A 13,203-nucleotide genomic window follows, 5' to 3' on the forward strand; every position below is an offset into this window, starting at 1 on the left:
GATGGGGGTCTCCTAGGGCCAGTGTGGAGGCATCCTGGATGCAGGGTGACACAAAGGGGAGAAGGTCACTGATGGCGGAATGGGGGGGTCCTCTAGGGCCAGTGTGGGGGCATCCTGGATGCAGGGTGATGCGCTGGGGAGAGGGTCACCGATGGCAGGATGGTGGGGGGTCTTCGAGGGCCAGTGTGGGGGCATCCTGGAGTGCAGCACCCAGCATGTGAGGACCAGGGGCTAGGTTCTGCGTTAGTGCTTTCAGCACATGTTTGTTTTGTGTGGAGTAAAAGGCATGTGTGATCCAGATAAACTGCCGTAACTGGTTCATTTTCTTCTTTTTCTTATAATCGGTTGTCCATACAGTGTTTGTTGAGAAGGTGCTACAGAGACTTTTTCCTAACGTTCCAAGCGGCCAAGAAAAGGAGGAGCCCCAGACGCTGGCCATCCAAACACCGCCCAAGAAAGTCACCTCTGAGAAAGTGAGACAGAAGCCTGTTCGACCTTTGACAGGTGAGGTTGTTTGCAGCTTGGATGGGTCTCGGGGATGGAAGTTAGTCACCCATCGTCACCCTCACTCGCCCTGGAGAGTGTCCTCTGGGCCTTGGGCTTCTGTCTGCAGAGAGTCTGCAGCAGGAGGGCAGGGCAGGCACCACTCCTCACACAAGCTCCGCCAAAGCCCCTGTGGACTCCCCAGAAGGCCAGGTCAGCGTGCTGCTTTTGGGGGTTCACTGACTCACATGCTCTGAAGATGGCAATTGGCCTGTGACTGGGGCTCAGCCCAGCTTTCCTGTCCTCTGAGGAAAGCAGTTACCTCCCCTGCCACGACACGTGACCCCAGTCCCTGTAGCGGCCCCGCATGGCCTCCTTGGCCCCGTTGCCTTGTGTCCACTCAGGGACAGGCTTCTAATATCTTGGCCCGTGGTCTTAGGCCATTGTCTGTCCCATGACAGCCCACATAAGCTCTCGTGGCCACAGGATCATCTGCCTTGAGAGTCCCCTCAACTCCGGCTCCCCCAGTGCAGCTCCGCTCACCTGTGAGACAGAGAGAGGCCCCCACGGAGAGACAGGAATAGACCACCTGGGTGCAGCCCATGTGAGCGGGTCCATTCGCTTCCCAGTAAACACCTAAGTCCACAAAGCCTGAGAGAGGCCAGGAGGGTCCATTCGCTTCCCAGTAAACACCTAAGTCCACAAAGCCTGAGAGAGGACGAGAGGGTCCATTCGCTTCCCAGTAAACACCTAAGTCCACAAAGCCAGACATGGGGTCCTGAGTGCCGTTCCTGGGGGTCTCTTTCGTCTCTCTTCAGCAGTGGTCTCTCACTGGGCAGCTGAGTGCCTGAGAGTGGCACGGTCTCCAGTTTTCACAGACCTTACAACAGCCCCAGTGGGATCTCAGCAGGCAGCCCCCATCATCCCACAGATCAGCTTCCAGGCCCACAGCTCAGATCTCCGTTCACTGTGAAACATTTTACCTCAGATGTAATGTTCCACATGGCGATTCCATTTCCAGGCCAGCTCAGAAGCCTGTCTGACCTGTGATGTGACGGGTGCCATGGACACCATTCTGGTCCAGGATAGAGACAAGTGAGAAGGAAAGTTTCCTTCACATCTTCTAGATACGGGTTACTCCAGGCACACTCTTCCTATGGGACCAATCCATGTTTTCTGTGTTCCCTTTCTGCATTTTTTCCCAGATGGCTTAACATTTGCAAATGTACAAGCTCCTGGTGTATTAGATAAGTTCTGATGAAGGAGTAAATGACTGCTGTTGGGCATAGTTTTACCTTTTAAAGAATATACCTGTTACAGGCTGGGTTGCCCCCACCACGGCCGCCACCAGCAAATTCTGTTGAAGCCCTGACTAACCCCCAGCACTTCCGAATGTGATTGTATTTGGAGATGGGCTCCTAAAGGTGATTAAGGGTAAATGAAGCCATCAGGGTGTGCCCTAATCCGCTATCACTGGTGTCCACATTCGAAGAAGACATCAGGACACATATACATACAGAGGCTCGACCCTGTGACAGCAGAGGAAGCAGCATCTGCAAGCCGAGGACAGAAACCAGCCCTGCTGAGACCATGATCCTGGACTTCCAGCCTTCAGGACTGTGAGACAACAAATGTCTTGTTTAATTCACCCAGTGTATGGGACTCTGTAGTGGCAGCCCTAGAAAGCTAATACACTACCCATTGTGCCTGTTAGAAATTGTCTTACTTTTTCAATCAACTTAAAGTTTTTAAAGAAAAAGCAGTTATGAAAATCTGAAAGAAACAACAAAAAACACTACTGGAACTAATAAAGGTTTATAATGGGTTGTGCTTTACAACAAGCTCAGTACACAGAAGTCACCTGCTTTCCTGTGTATCAGGAAAGAACAAGGGGAATTTGCAATTTAAAGCACCCAGCACAACAATAGTGCATAAAAATAGAGACACAGACCTTAAACCTGCCACAAAAATATCTTATTAAAAATGGATCTTACCAGCACTTTGGGAGGCCGAGGCGGGTGGATCACGAGGTCAAGAGATCGAGACCATCCTGGTCGACATGGTGAAACCCCGTCTCTACTAATACAAAAAAAAAATTAGCTGGGCACGGTGGCGCGTGCCTGTAATCCCAGCTACTCAGGAGGCTGAGGCAGGAGAATTGCCTGAACCCAGGAGGCGGAGGTTGCGGTGAGCCGAGATCGCGCCATTGCACTCCAGCCTGGGTATCAAGAGCGAAACTCCGTCTCAAAAAAAAAAAAAAAAAAAAAAATGGATCTTAGACCTAAGTGTTAAATGCAAAACTATAAAACTGCTAGAAGATAACATGGGAGGCAGTCTAGGTGGCCTTGGGTTCAGCAGTGACTCTTTAGATGCAACACCAAAGGCTTGATCAATCAGAGAAAGAATTCATAAGCAGATGTCCAGTCGATAACCTGGACATCATTAACTTAAAACCTTCTGTTCTGTGAAAGACACTTGTCAAGAGAAGGAAAAGACAAGCTACAGACTTAGAGAAAATATTTTCAAAAGATGTATTTGACAACGGACTATTATTCAAAATGTTCAAAGAATTCTTAAAACTTAATAAGAAAATGGGCCAAAGATGTGGACCTCACCAAGGAAAATATGTAGATGGCAGATAATCGTATGAAAAGATGTTTCACATCATATATCATCAGGGAAATGCAAATTAGGAGAGTGAGACACCACTGCACACCTTCTAGAGTGGACAAAATCCAGCACGCTGACAGCAGCAGGTGCTGAGGGAACAGGAGCTCTGGAGGAACAGGATCTCATCGCTGCGTTTCTTCCACAGCTAAACATACTCTTTACCTGTGTGATCCAGCAGTTATGCGCCTTGATGTTTATCCAAATAAATGGAAAACGTCAGTAAACCTGCACGTGGCTGTTTACAACAGCTTTATTCATAACTGCCAGCACTTGGAAGCAATGAAGATGTCCTTGAGCAAGTGAATGAATCAGGAAATGGTGGTACATCCAGAAAATGGGAAATTATTCAGGCCCAAAAAGAAATAAACTATCAAGCCATGACAAAACATGAAGGAACCATAAACGCTTATTAATAAGTGAAAGAAGCCACTCTGAAAAGGCTACATACTCTGATTCCAACTTTGTAGCACTGTGGGAAAGCAAAACTGAGGAGGCCCTAAAAAGATGAGTGATTGCCAGGGCCTGGGAGGAATAGGTGGAGCCCAGACAGGTGGTTTCACTATCTGACAGTTGTCTTCTGTAGGACACTGTTGACTTCTGTAGGACGGTGAAACCACCCTGTGTGATGATGCTGTGATGGTGGGCGCAGCTCATTCCACATTGGCTCCAACTCATAGGATGTACAAGAGTGGACTCCAGTGTGAACTGCAGACTGGATGGCAACAGTGTGTTGCATAGGCTTATTGATTGTAACACCGTACGGCTCTGACAGAGATGATGATGGGGAGGATGCGTGACACTGTTATGCCTTACAAGAAGCAGGCCATCCCTAGTATTTCCTGTTTTTCTCTGAATTTTACTGAACCAACATTTGTAATCTTTTTTAAAATTCTGTCTTTATTTTATTTTTGCTTTTTCTTTCCTCTAACCTAACGAAAGTTTCAACGGTGATTGTTCACCCGTAACATATCCAGTGGTCACAAGGTGAAATTACATGGAAGCAGTTGAAGCTGTATGCATAGATGGATGATGGATCATTTCTAAGTGAGAAAATAGTATCTGTAAATTCCGGGCCAGTTTCATTCTAGAAGATACATATTTTCTTGCCTAAAGTGATTGACTTTGCACTTTTAAAATCATGTTTAAAAATAAACACTTCAAGACCTCCTTTTCTCTCTGAAATTATCAGGAGACAATTCTTTGCATTGCTATTCATGTTTTATTTTACTAAGTTATGCACTCATACAGCAGTGGCATATGCGAAGCTTTATGTCAGGATGATTATTTCAAGTTGGTGTTGAAAGATGTCTTATTTTAAGTGGCTGGGTGCTTTGTGATTCTGACAAAGCACTTGGCCTTTGAAGTTGTTGGTGATCCTTTGGGTGATGTCTTTTCACAAAGCTTCAGCATTCAGCTACTTCATTTCAGTGGCATTTGTAAGATACTGTTTAATATGAAGATGTTGAATTAAAAGTCAAAATACTGATGTGAGTTGACCTAGTCTCAAAGGTTAAAAGATGATTTTTTTTAGGGAGCGAATGAGAAGGTTGGGTGCATGAACCTGTTGCTGAACATTGGAAGCCGTTTCTGGGTGGAGGTTTCAGTGCAAAGTCAGGACGGGTGGGCACACCCCAGAGAAGCAAGCTGTAGCCTGTGAGGGGTGACCCCACCAGGGCGAGGGTGCAGGCACTGCCCCTGCTTCAATTCCCTCAGTGACTTGATCGTCTCACATGTGTGATTTCGGAGGGTTCAGACTCTGGTCTAGTAACTCTGATGTCTTTGGGTCAGTTGTCTTGACAGTTTAGACCCTTAAATTACAAGCAACCAAAACCACTTGGCCCTGGCTTAAATGGGAATTTGTGATGATAAGGTAGTGTCACAAGGGCAGAGACAGATAAGTCTGCGTCCCAGAAAGGTAACTTGAAATTTACCATTTCAACTTAACCATTTCAAAGTATACAATTTAGTGCTTTTTAGTATATTGATGCTGTTGTACAACCATTCCATTACCACCATCTAATTCCAGAATATTCTTATCATACCAAAAAGAAACACCTTGGCCAGGCACAGTGGCTCACCCTGTTATCCCAGCACTTTGGGAGGCTGAGGTGGGTGGATCACTTGAGGCTAGGAGTTGGAGGCCTGGGAGATCAAGGCTGCAGTGAGCCAAAATTGTGCCACTGTACTCCAGCCTGGGCAATACAGTAAGACCCTGTCTCAAAAAAAAAAAAAGAAAGAAAGAAACTCCTTATCCCTTTACCCCTCGGCCCCCATTCCCCATCCCCTCTAGCCTCTGGAAACCACTCATCTGTTTTCTTTGTCTATAGATTTGTCTGTTCTGGACATGTCATATAAATGGAATCATGCAACGTATGGCATTTTGTGTCTGAGTTTTTTCATGTAGCATAATTGTTTAAAGGTTCATTTATGTTGTAGCGTGGGTCAGAACTTTGTGTTTTAAGGCTGAATAATATTCCTTTGTATGTATAGACCACATTTTGTTCCTCCATTCATCAGTTGATGAACATTGATTGTTTCTACATTTTAGCTATTGTCAGTAACGTTGCTCTGAGAATCCATGTACATGTTGCTGTGTGGTCTGGTATAGACGTATGTTTTTGGTTCCCTTGAGTTTATATTTAGGAGTGGAAATGCAGGGTCAAATGATAACTCCATGTTTAACTTTTCAGAAACTGCTAGATTATTTGCCACAGCAGCTGGACCATTTTACATTCCATCCAGCCTTGTACAAAGGTTCCACTTTCTCTACGTGCTCACTAACACTTATTTTCTTTCTTTTTTTATTTTTATAGGTAATAGCCACCGTAGTAGGTGTAAAGTGGTATCTCACTGTGGTTTTGCATTTTTCAGATGACTGAGGATGTTGAGCACCTTTTCCTGCGTGTTGTCCATTTGTGTATCTTCTTTAGAGAAATAGCTGTTTAAATCCTTTGCCTAATTGCATTGTCTTCTGTTGCTGAGTTGTAGGAGTTGGTTCTATATTCTCCATTCTCAGTCCTCATCACATACCTGACTTGCAAATATTTTCTTCCATACTATGAGTTATCTTTTCATTTTCTTAATGGTATCCTTTAAAGTCCCAAAGGTTTTAATTTTGATAAAGTCCAATTTATCCATTTTTCTTTTATTGCCTGTGTATTTTATATCATATTTAAGATATCATTGCCTAATCAAAGGTCAAAGATTTATGCCTAAGTTTTCTTCTAAGAGTTTCATAGTTTTAGCACTTATGCCTAGGTCTTTAATCCATTTCGAGCTGATGTTTGTATATGGTGTGAGGTTGGGCTACAACCTCATTCCTTTGCATGTGGATATCCAGTTGTCATAACACCATTTGTGGAAGAGATAATTTCCCTGTCAAGTGGACTTAGCACTCTAAAAATCAGTTGGCAGCTGGGTGTGGTGGCTCATGCCTGTAATCCCAGCACTTTTGGAGGCTGAGTTGGGCGGATCACTTGACATCGGGAGTTGAGACCAGCCTGGCCAACATGGTGAAACCCCCTCTCTACTAAAAATACAAAAATTAGTCAGGCCTGGTGGCGGGCACCTGTAGTTCCAGCTACTTGGGAGGCTGAGGCAGGAGAATTACTTGAACCCAGGAGATGGAGGTTGCAGTGAGCTGACATCATACCACTGCACTCCAGCCTGGGCAACAGAGCAAGACTCCATCTCCAAAAAAAAAAATAATCAGTTGGCCACAGATGCTGGGTTTATTTCTGGACTCTCAATTCTATTCCATTGATCTACATCCTTCCCATGTCTGTACCATCCACCTTCCTGTTTTGATTGCTGTAGCTTTATACTAAGTTTTGAATTAAGAAGTGTGGGTCCCTCAACTTTGTTCTATTTCAAGACCCAGGATCTCTTGCAATTCCATATCAGTTTTAGGATCAACATGTCTATTTCTTTAAAAATAAAAACCATTTGAAATTTTAATAGGGATTGCATGAGTTTGTAGAACAGTGGGCAGTATTGTCATCTTAACAATATTATGTTGTCCAGTCCCTGACTTTAGGGTGTCTTTTTATTTATTTAAATCGTCTTTAATTTGTTTCAACCATATTTTGTAGTTTTCAGACTGAGTTGTTTCCTTTTTTATCTTTTCCTTCTAGTACTTCCGGAACATAGAAAAATTTTACCCTTTTTTATAAAGTTTATTCCAAAGTGTCTTATTCTTTTTGGTGCTATTGTACTTAGTGGAATTGCTTTGTTTGTTTTCTTTTGGGATTGTTCAGTGTTTGTGTATAAAAATGCAAGGGATTTTGTGTATTGACCTTGTATCCTGCAGGTTTGCCGAACTAGTTTATTAGCTCTTACGGTTTTGTTGTGGATTCCTTCGGATTTTCCATATACAGTCGTGCGTCACTTAACAACATAATCCATTCCAAGAGATGCGTCCTTAGCAGATTCCATTGTTGTGTGGGCATCACAAGGTGCACTTAGACACCAGACAGCAGAGCCAGCTGCAGGCCTGGGCCGTGGCACAGCCTGTTGCTCCCAGGCTGCTTGTCCACGCAGCGCAGGCCTGTGCTGAACACAGTGGCAGCTGTAACACACTCTGAGTGTTCATATATCCAAACATTAAAAAGGTATGGGGAAACCACGGTGTCATCATCTTATGGGTTCGCCGTCCTATCTGCCATCAGTCTTTCACCAAAATCTTGTGTGGTGTGTCACCCTGCAAGAGCCTGTCATCTGCGGTTTCAGGTGGTTTTACCTCTCCTCTGTAAGGATAGTTTTACTTTTCGCTGTCTGGTCTGGATGCCCTTTGCTTCCTTTTGTTGCTATTGTTGACTAATTGCCCTGGCTAGAAGTTCTAACATGGTGTTGACAAAAAGTGCCATGAGTGGGAGTTCTGGTCTCGTTCCTGATCTTAAGGGGAAAGCATCCCCGTTTTCACCATCCTGTATGACGTGAGCTGTGTGTTTCATACATGGCCTTTATCATGTTGAAGAAGTTCCCTTCTATGCCCGGTTGATTGATTTGTTTTGTTTCATTTTATCATGAAACAGCAACATATTTTTTGAAGTGTTATGCCTTGGAAATTTTAAAGGAAAAATGTTATAATTTACTTGCACCTGGAAAAAGAGAAGTCTTGGCCAGGGGCAAAATGATGAAATCACAACAGAAAAGGTAAAAAGCATGGCTCACTTCTGCGCAGGCCATCGTGCAGCGTCCATTGAGATGTGCGTCTAGGGGAGGCCTGCCGGACATCTGGGCTGGGCCAAGTGGCATCCTCAGAGGGACAGGAAGCAGCTGGACGAGCAACAGCGCCCACATCAGTTCTTAGATGTGAGACAGAGGAAAATAATCCTGTACAGTCAGGACAGAGCGTGGTAATTTTGGCAGTGTGTTAGCCAATTGATTGATGTTTGTTCACTTTACACGATCTGTTTCTTCATTCTAGAAGAGCGTTGTTGATAATTCCATTTGTCCCAAAAGTAAGACTGATTTGTCAGCACCCAAAATAACCAGTGTGTGTGCATTTTGGTAAATTTCTTTCACCCAAGAGCCCATATTGAACGTTTAAAAATTTTTTTGTCAGTTATATCTTACATGTATTTTAGATCTAAAGAATTCTGCAGGAATTATTTTTAAAAACAGCAGTGTTCTGCCCGCCACTCCCAGCCACACAGCCCTCCAGCTCCGCAGCTGCTGCCCTTGGGTAAATCCCTCCTGTTTCAGACTCACACACTCACACTGCTGCTTCCGGTGTTCTTTTTTCTCTCTCTTTTGGTAGGAGAGAGGGGATGAAGTCTTATGTATTGACTTTGGAAACTAAGGATTTCGGATTTTTCAGCCCCTTCCCCCACCATAGACACATATTTTTTACGACCCTTATCCTCCTCATATAAGTTCTTCAAAATGTTTGTACATCAGTAATGTTTACATGTCGATGTCTCTGTAAACTCTGTTTCTTGCTGAGTCACATAAGAGGATTATTCCATTTGGTGTAACCTCTAGTGTAATGAGCGGAACTTTAGTAGAGAGTTAATAGTTTTCTTGGATTTTTAAATTTTCTTCTAAATACTTAATAGTACTGATTTCTCCCACAACATCCTGTCTTTGTTCTGTGGTCAGACACATCCAGGACTCAATGAGCTTCATCTTCGTGGCTTTTCCAGACCATTCCGCCCCCAATATGGGCTGCCCCAAGTCCTCTGACTGCCCCCAGGACACCTTTTGCTGTCCTGGGCCTCTGTCTTTTTCATTTTTTGGGTTTGCTTTCATTTTGTTGAAACACATTCCCTAGTAACTTCCTGAAACATGGTTTTTGGGAGATACATATTTTAGAGATCTTGAAGGTCAAGTATACCATAATTCTTGTACTTCAAAGTTTTCAGGGTAGGCCAAGCGCAGTGGCTCACGCCTGTAATCCCAGCACTTTGGAGGCTGAGGCGGGTGGATTGCCTGAGGTCAGGAGTTCGAGACTAGCCTGACCAACATAGTGAAACTCCGTCTCTCCTAAAAATACAAAAAATTACCTGGGTGTGGTGGCAGGCGCCTGTAATCCCAGCTACTCGGGAGGCTGAGGCAGGAGAATCACTTGCACTGGGGAGGCGGAGGTTGCGGTGAGCCGAGCACGCCATTGCACTCCAGCCTGGGCAACAAGAGCGAGACTCTGTCCCAAAAAAAAAAACAAAAAAAGTTTTCAGGGTATAGAATTCTAGACTAAAAATTGTCTCTCACACTTCAAGACTTTAGCATCCAGTGTCACTGTGAGAAGGCAGTTGTCATACTGAGCCTTGATTCCTTTGGCTATGAGCAGTTTTTCTCCCTCAAGACTCTTTGGGGTTTTGCTTCAGGCTTTCGTGTGGTGGACCGTTGCCCTGAGGTTTGAGTGTGACCTCTTTTTATCTGTCGTGGCCTCCACAGCCTGGGAGCACATGCCACTGTCCTGTTTCCATGATCATTTCCTCCTCTTTGCTTTCAATCTTTGGTTTATGAAATTCCTATCATTCAGACATTGAGTCTCCCAATAGATCCCCTTTTTTTCTTACATCTTCTCCCTTATTTTTGATTTGTGTCCACTTGCTGGGAAATTTTCTCAAATTTCGTCATCCACCCTCGTTTCTGTCATTGCGTCTCAGCGTCGGAGCAGGAAGGAGGAGGGCAGTGCCTCCCATGTTCTCTGGGGACAGGCTTTCCTTCCCCGCTTACCTTATGATGTCTTCACCTCCAGGGGTGGTGCCTGGGGCCTGCGAATGAATCCTGTCTCCTGCCAGCGGTGGGGAGCCTTCTGCAGCCCGCTCTCCTACACCCCTTTTCCTCCCCGCTTCCAGGCTCCCGGGCAGCCCCGCTGGAGCAGGTCTCGTTGTGTCTGTGTCTTGGCGGCCGTTGTAGGACTCGGGATCCCGTCTGCTTTGCACTTCAACACCGTCTTTTTTCATCTGTCCTCATGTGTCCTCTGTGTGTTGCAAACCCGCTGACTCTCATTTTGATGGGGCCTTGGGAGGAGGATGGGGTGTGTGCATTTGTTCTGTCCTGCCCTTCATCTGTATCTTGCTGACGTGTCATTAACAGATAGGGTGGTTCGTTTCTGTCCACTTGGCTGTTCCCACAGCTCCTTCCCGCAATGTTCCTGGTGACGGGGGCACGAGAGTCCCTTCTGCCTCTCTCAGAAGGTGGACATAAGCCCTTTTAGTTTCCAGCTCCTGGAGTGGAAGCTCATGTAGCTCATGTGCAGGGCTGCAGACTTGCTCCCTGCCTGGGTGGTGTGGGCAGCTCTGTGCCTCCAGCTCTCAGCACCTTGTTGACCCTCCTTCAGCTGACCCCAGGCCTGGGGGGTACCCAGACTGGGTAGGACACCCACTGCTACCATCAGCAGCAAGGACTGAGACAGGCTTCCTCCTGGTCCCCTGGGCATCCAACTCTTGCTCCTGCCTTTGACTTCTGCCCTGCCCCTCTGCATCCATCACCAGGACTGTGTGGGCTGAAAGGGTCCACTTTGGCGAGTCTTGGCAGTTGGCTGTGTACACAGTGTAACTCCTACACAAGATGTGAACCCTCCTGCCAAGCCATTACCGTCACCTGTCCTGGGGCCTGGAGCTTGAGTGTCATGAGAGTGAATCCTGCAAGTGTCGTGAGAGTCGTGAGAGTGAATCCTGCAGGTGTTGTGAGAGTCATGAAAGTGAATCCTGCAGGTGTCATGAGAGTCGTGAGAGTGAATCCTGCCGTATGTGCGGCGTTGTCTGGTCTCCTTCGCGTTTCGCTTTTGATCGTGCTTACTGTCCATTTGCATTTCTTCTTTTAAGTGTCTGTTTGAGTCTTTTCCATCTTGACTGGAAGTGGGAACTGCCCGCTCCTGTGGTTATAGCATCTTTCTCTGCTTTCTTTGTGTGTCTGCACTCAGGAGTTCTCCTGCACTTGTGAGTTTTCCTGGGGTGTGTGCCTAGAGAGGTGCTGGTTCTTGGATGTGTACATTTCAACCTAGTGACAGATTCCCAGCTTGTCTTTAAAGCAGCTGTGCCACTGTGCACTTGCACCACTCACCTGGTGTTCCTGCTTCTCCAGGCCCTGGTTAATACAGAGTGTTTGCAGTCTCACCAATCGAATGTGAGGTTTCTGTTTTTCTCCAATACATGTGGCCCATTGCTAAGGAAACTGGGCAGCCTTTCCCGCCTCCTGGCCATCTGCCTTTGCCCATGTTTCTATCGGGCTTGTCCTACTAATTTCTGGGGTTCTGTAGATATTCCAAAGCCCTGGCCATGGGTGTTGTATGTACTACAAACACCTTCTCTCTGTGGATTGCCTTTTCATTTTTAAAAACATCAGTGTCTTCCGTTGTTTAGAAGTTGATATAATGTGACTTGATCTTTAATTTCATAGTTTTTGTGTTTTGTAAATCTGTACCTAAAATCTACCCCAATAACAAATATATTTTATACTTTTTTCTAAGAAATACATGTGTCATGGTCAGACAGCATTTGCCCTGGCAGTTGTTGTCTGGTGGGAGGTGGTGAGAGGTGGTGGTCCGGCTCTGACTCCGGCTCCAGCTCTGGCTCCGGCTCCAGCTCCGATTCCGACTCCGACTCCGGCTCCAGCTCTGGCTCCGTGTTGCTTACCTGGGCTGTAGCTTCTTTAGCCCTCCGCGCTGGGCCCATCCCCAGGGCAGCAGCTCTGTCCCAGGCCCATGTCTGTGCCTTGGCATCCTAGCTTCTCTGGGGTACAGCATGTTTTCATCCAGCTTCCCAGCTGCTCTGGGGTACGATGGATTGCCATCCAGGCCCATGGGTACAGTGGTTCCCATCCAGCAGGGCAGACCCGTGGGTACGGAGGCTCCCATCCAGGAGGGCAGACCTGTAGGTACGGCATGCTCCCATCCAGCAGGGCAGACCCATAGATATGGCGTGCTCCCATCCAGCAGGGCAGACCCGTGGGTACAGCGGCTCCCATCCGGCAGGGCAGACCCGTGGGTACAGCGGCTCCCATACGGCAAGGCAGACCCGTAGGTACAGTGGCTCCCATCCGGCAGGGCAGACCCGTGGGTACAGCAGCTCTCATCCAGCAGGGCAGACCCGTGGGTACGGCGGCTCCCATCCAGCAGGGCAGACCCATCCGCCTGGTTCTTCTCCAGCCATTGCTCTGCTCTTCTTGTCCCTTGGCTTTTCCACGTGTATTTTAAAATCAGGTCGAGTTGCAGCAAAAAAAAATCTTGAACACGTGTTTGCATTTGTGTCATTGGTGGGTGCTTTGGGGACAGTCCACATTGTCCATGATGCTGCACTTCCTCTTGGCTTCTTTTCCTCCTTCATTTTTGGGCCAGGGTTGCCTTTGCCTTGAGAGCTGGGCTGTGCATTTTAGGCAGGTTTGCTCTGTTTTATCTGGCATTATTAAGTGTTTTGGGGGAGAGTTTTTCTTATTATCTTATCTGCCATCTGGAAGCCTCTGATAAAGGAGTATTTTACCAAGACTGATTAGCTGGTTAAGAGTCTGTGAAAGACAGCAAACCTCATCTGCGTGGGGGAGCCCACCCGATGGGGCTGGGACTTCCACAGCTGAGCACCTTCCCCAAGCAGCCACGAGGCT

General features: G+C 46.4%; 1 protein-coding gene across 1 annotated transcript in view; it reads left to right on the plus strand.

Moving 5' to 3' along the window:
- ERICH1 (glutamate rich 1) overlaps nucleotides 1-13,203 on the plus strand; it is a 55,346-nt gene that overhangs the window by 13,532 nt on the left and 28,611 nt on the right. Inside the window, exon 2 of the mRNA XM_012458688.3 lies at nucleotides 358-504. Coding sequence (XP_012314111.2) covers nucleotides 358-504 — 147 coding nt within the window. The remainder of the gene's footprint in view (nucleotides 1-357; nucleotides 505-13,203) is intronic.

The sequence above is a fragment of the Aotus nancymaae genome, unplaced genomic scaffold, assembly GCF_030222135.1.
Source record: "Aotus nancymaae isolate 86718 unplaced genomic scaffold, 86718_ANA_hifiasm-v0.15.2.pri h1tg000090l, whole genome shotgun sequence".
Classification (NCBI taxonomy): Eukaryota; Metazoa; Chordata; class Mammalia; order Primates; family Aotidae; genus Aotus; species Aotus nancymaae.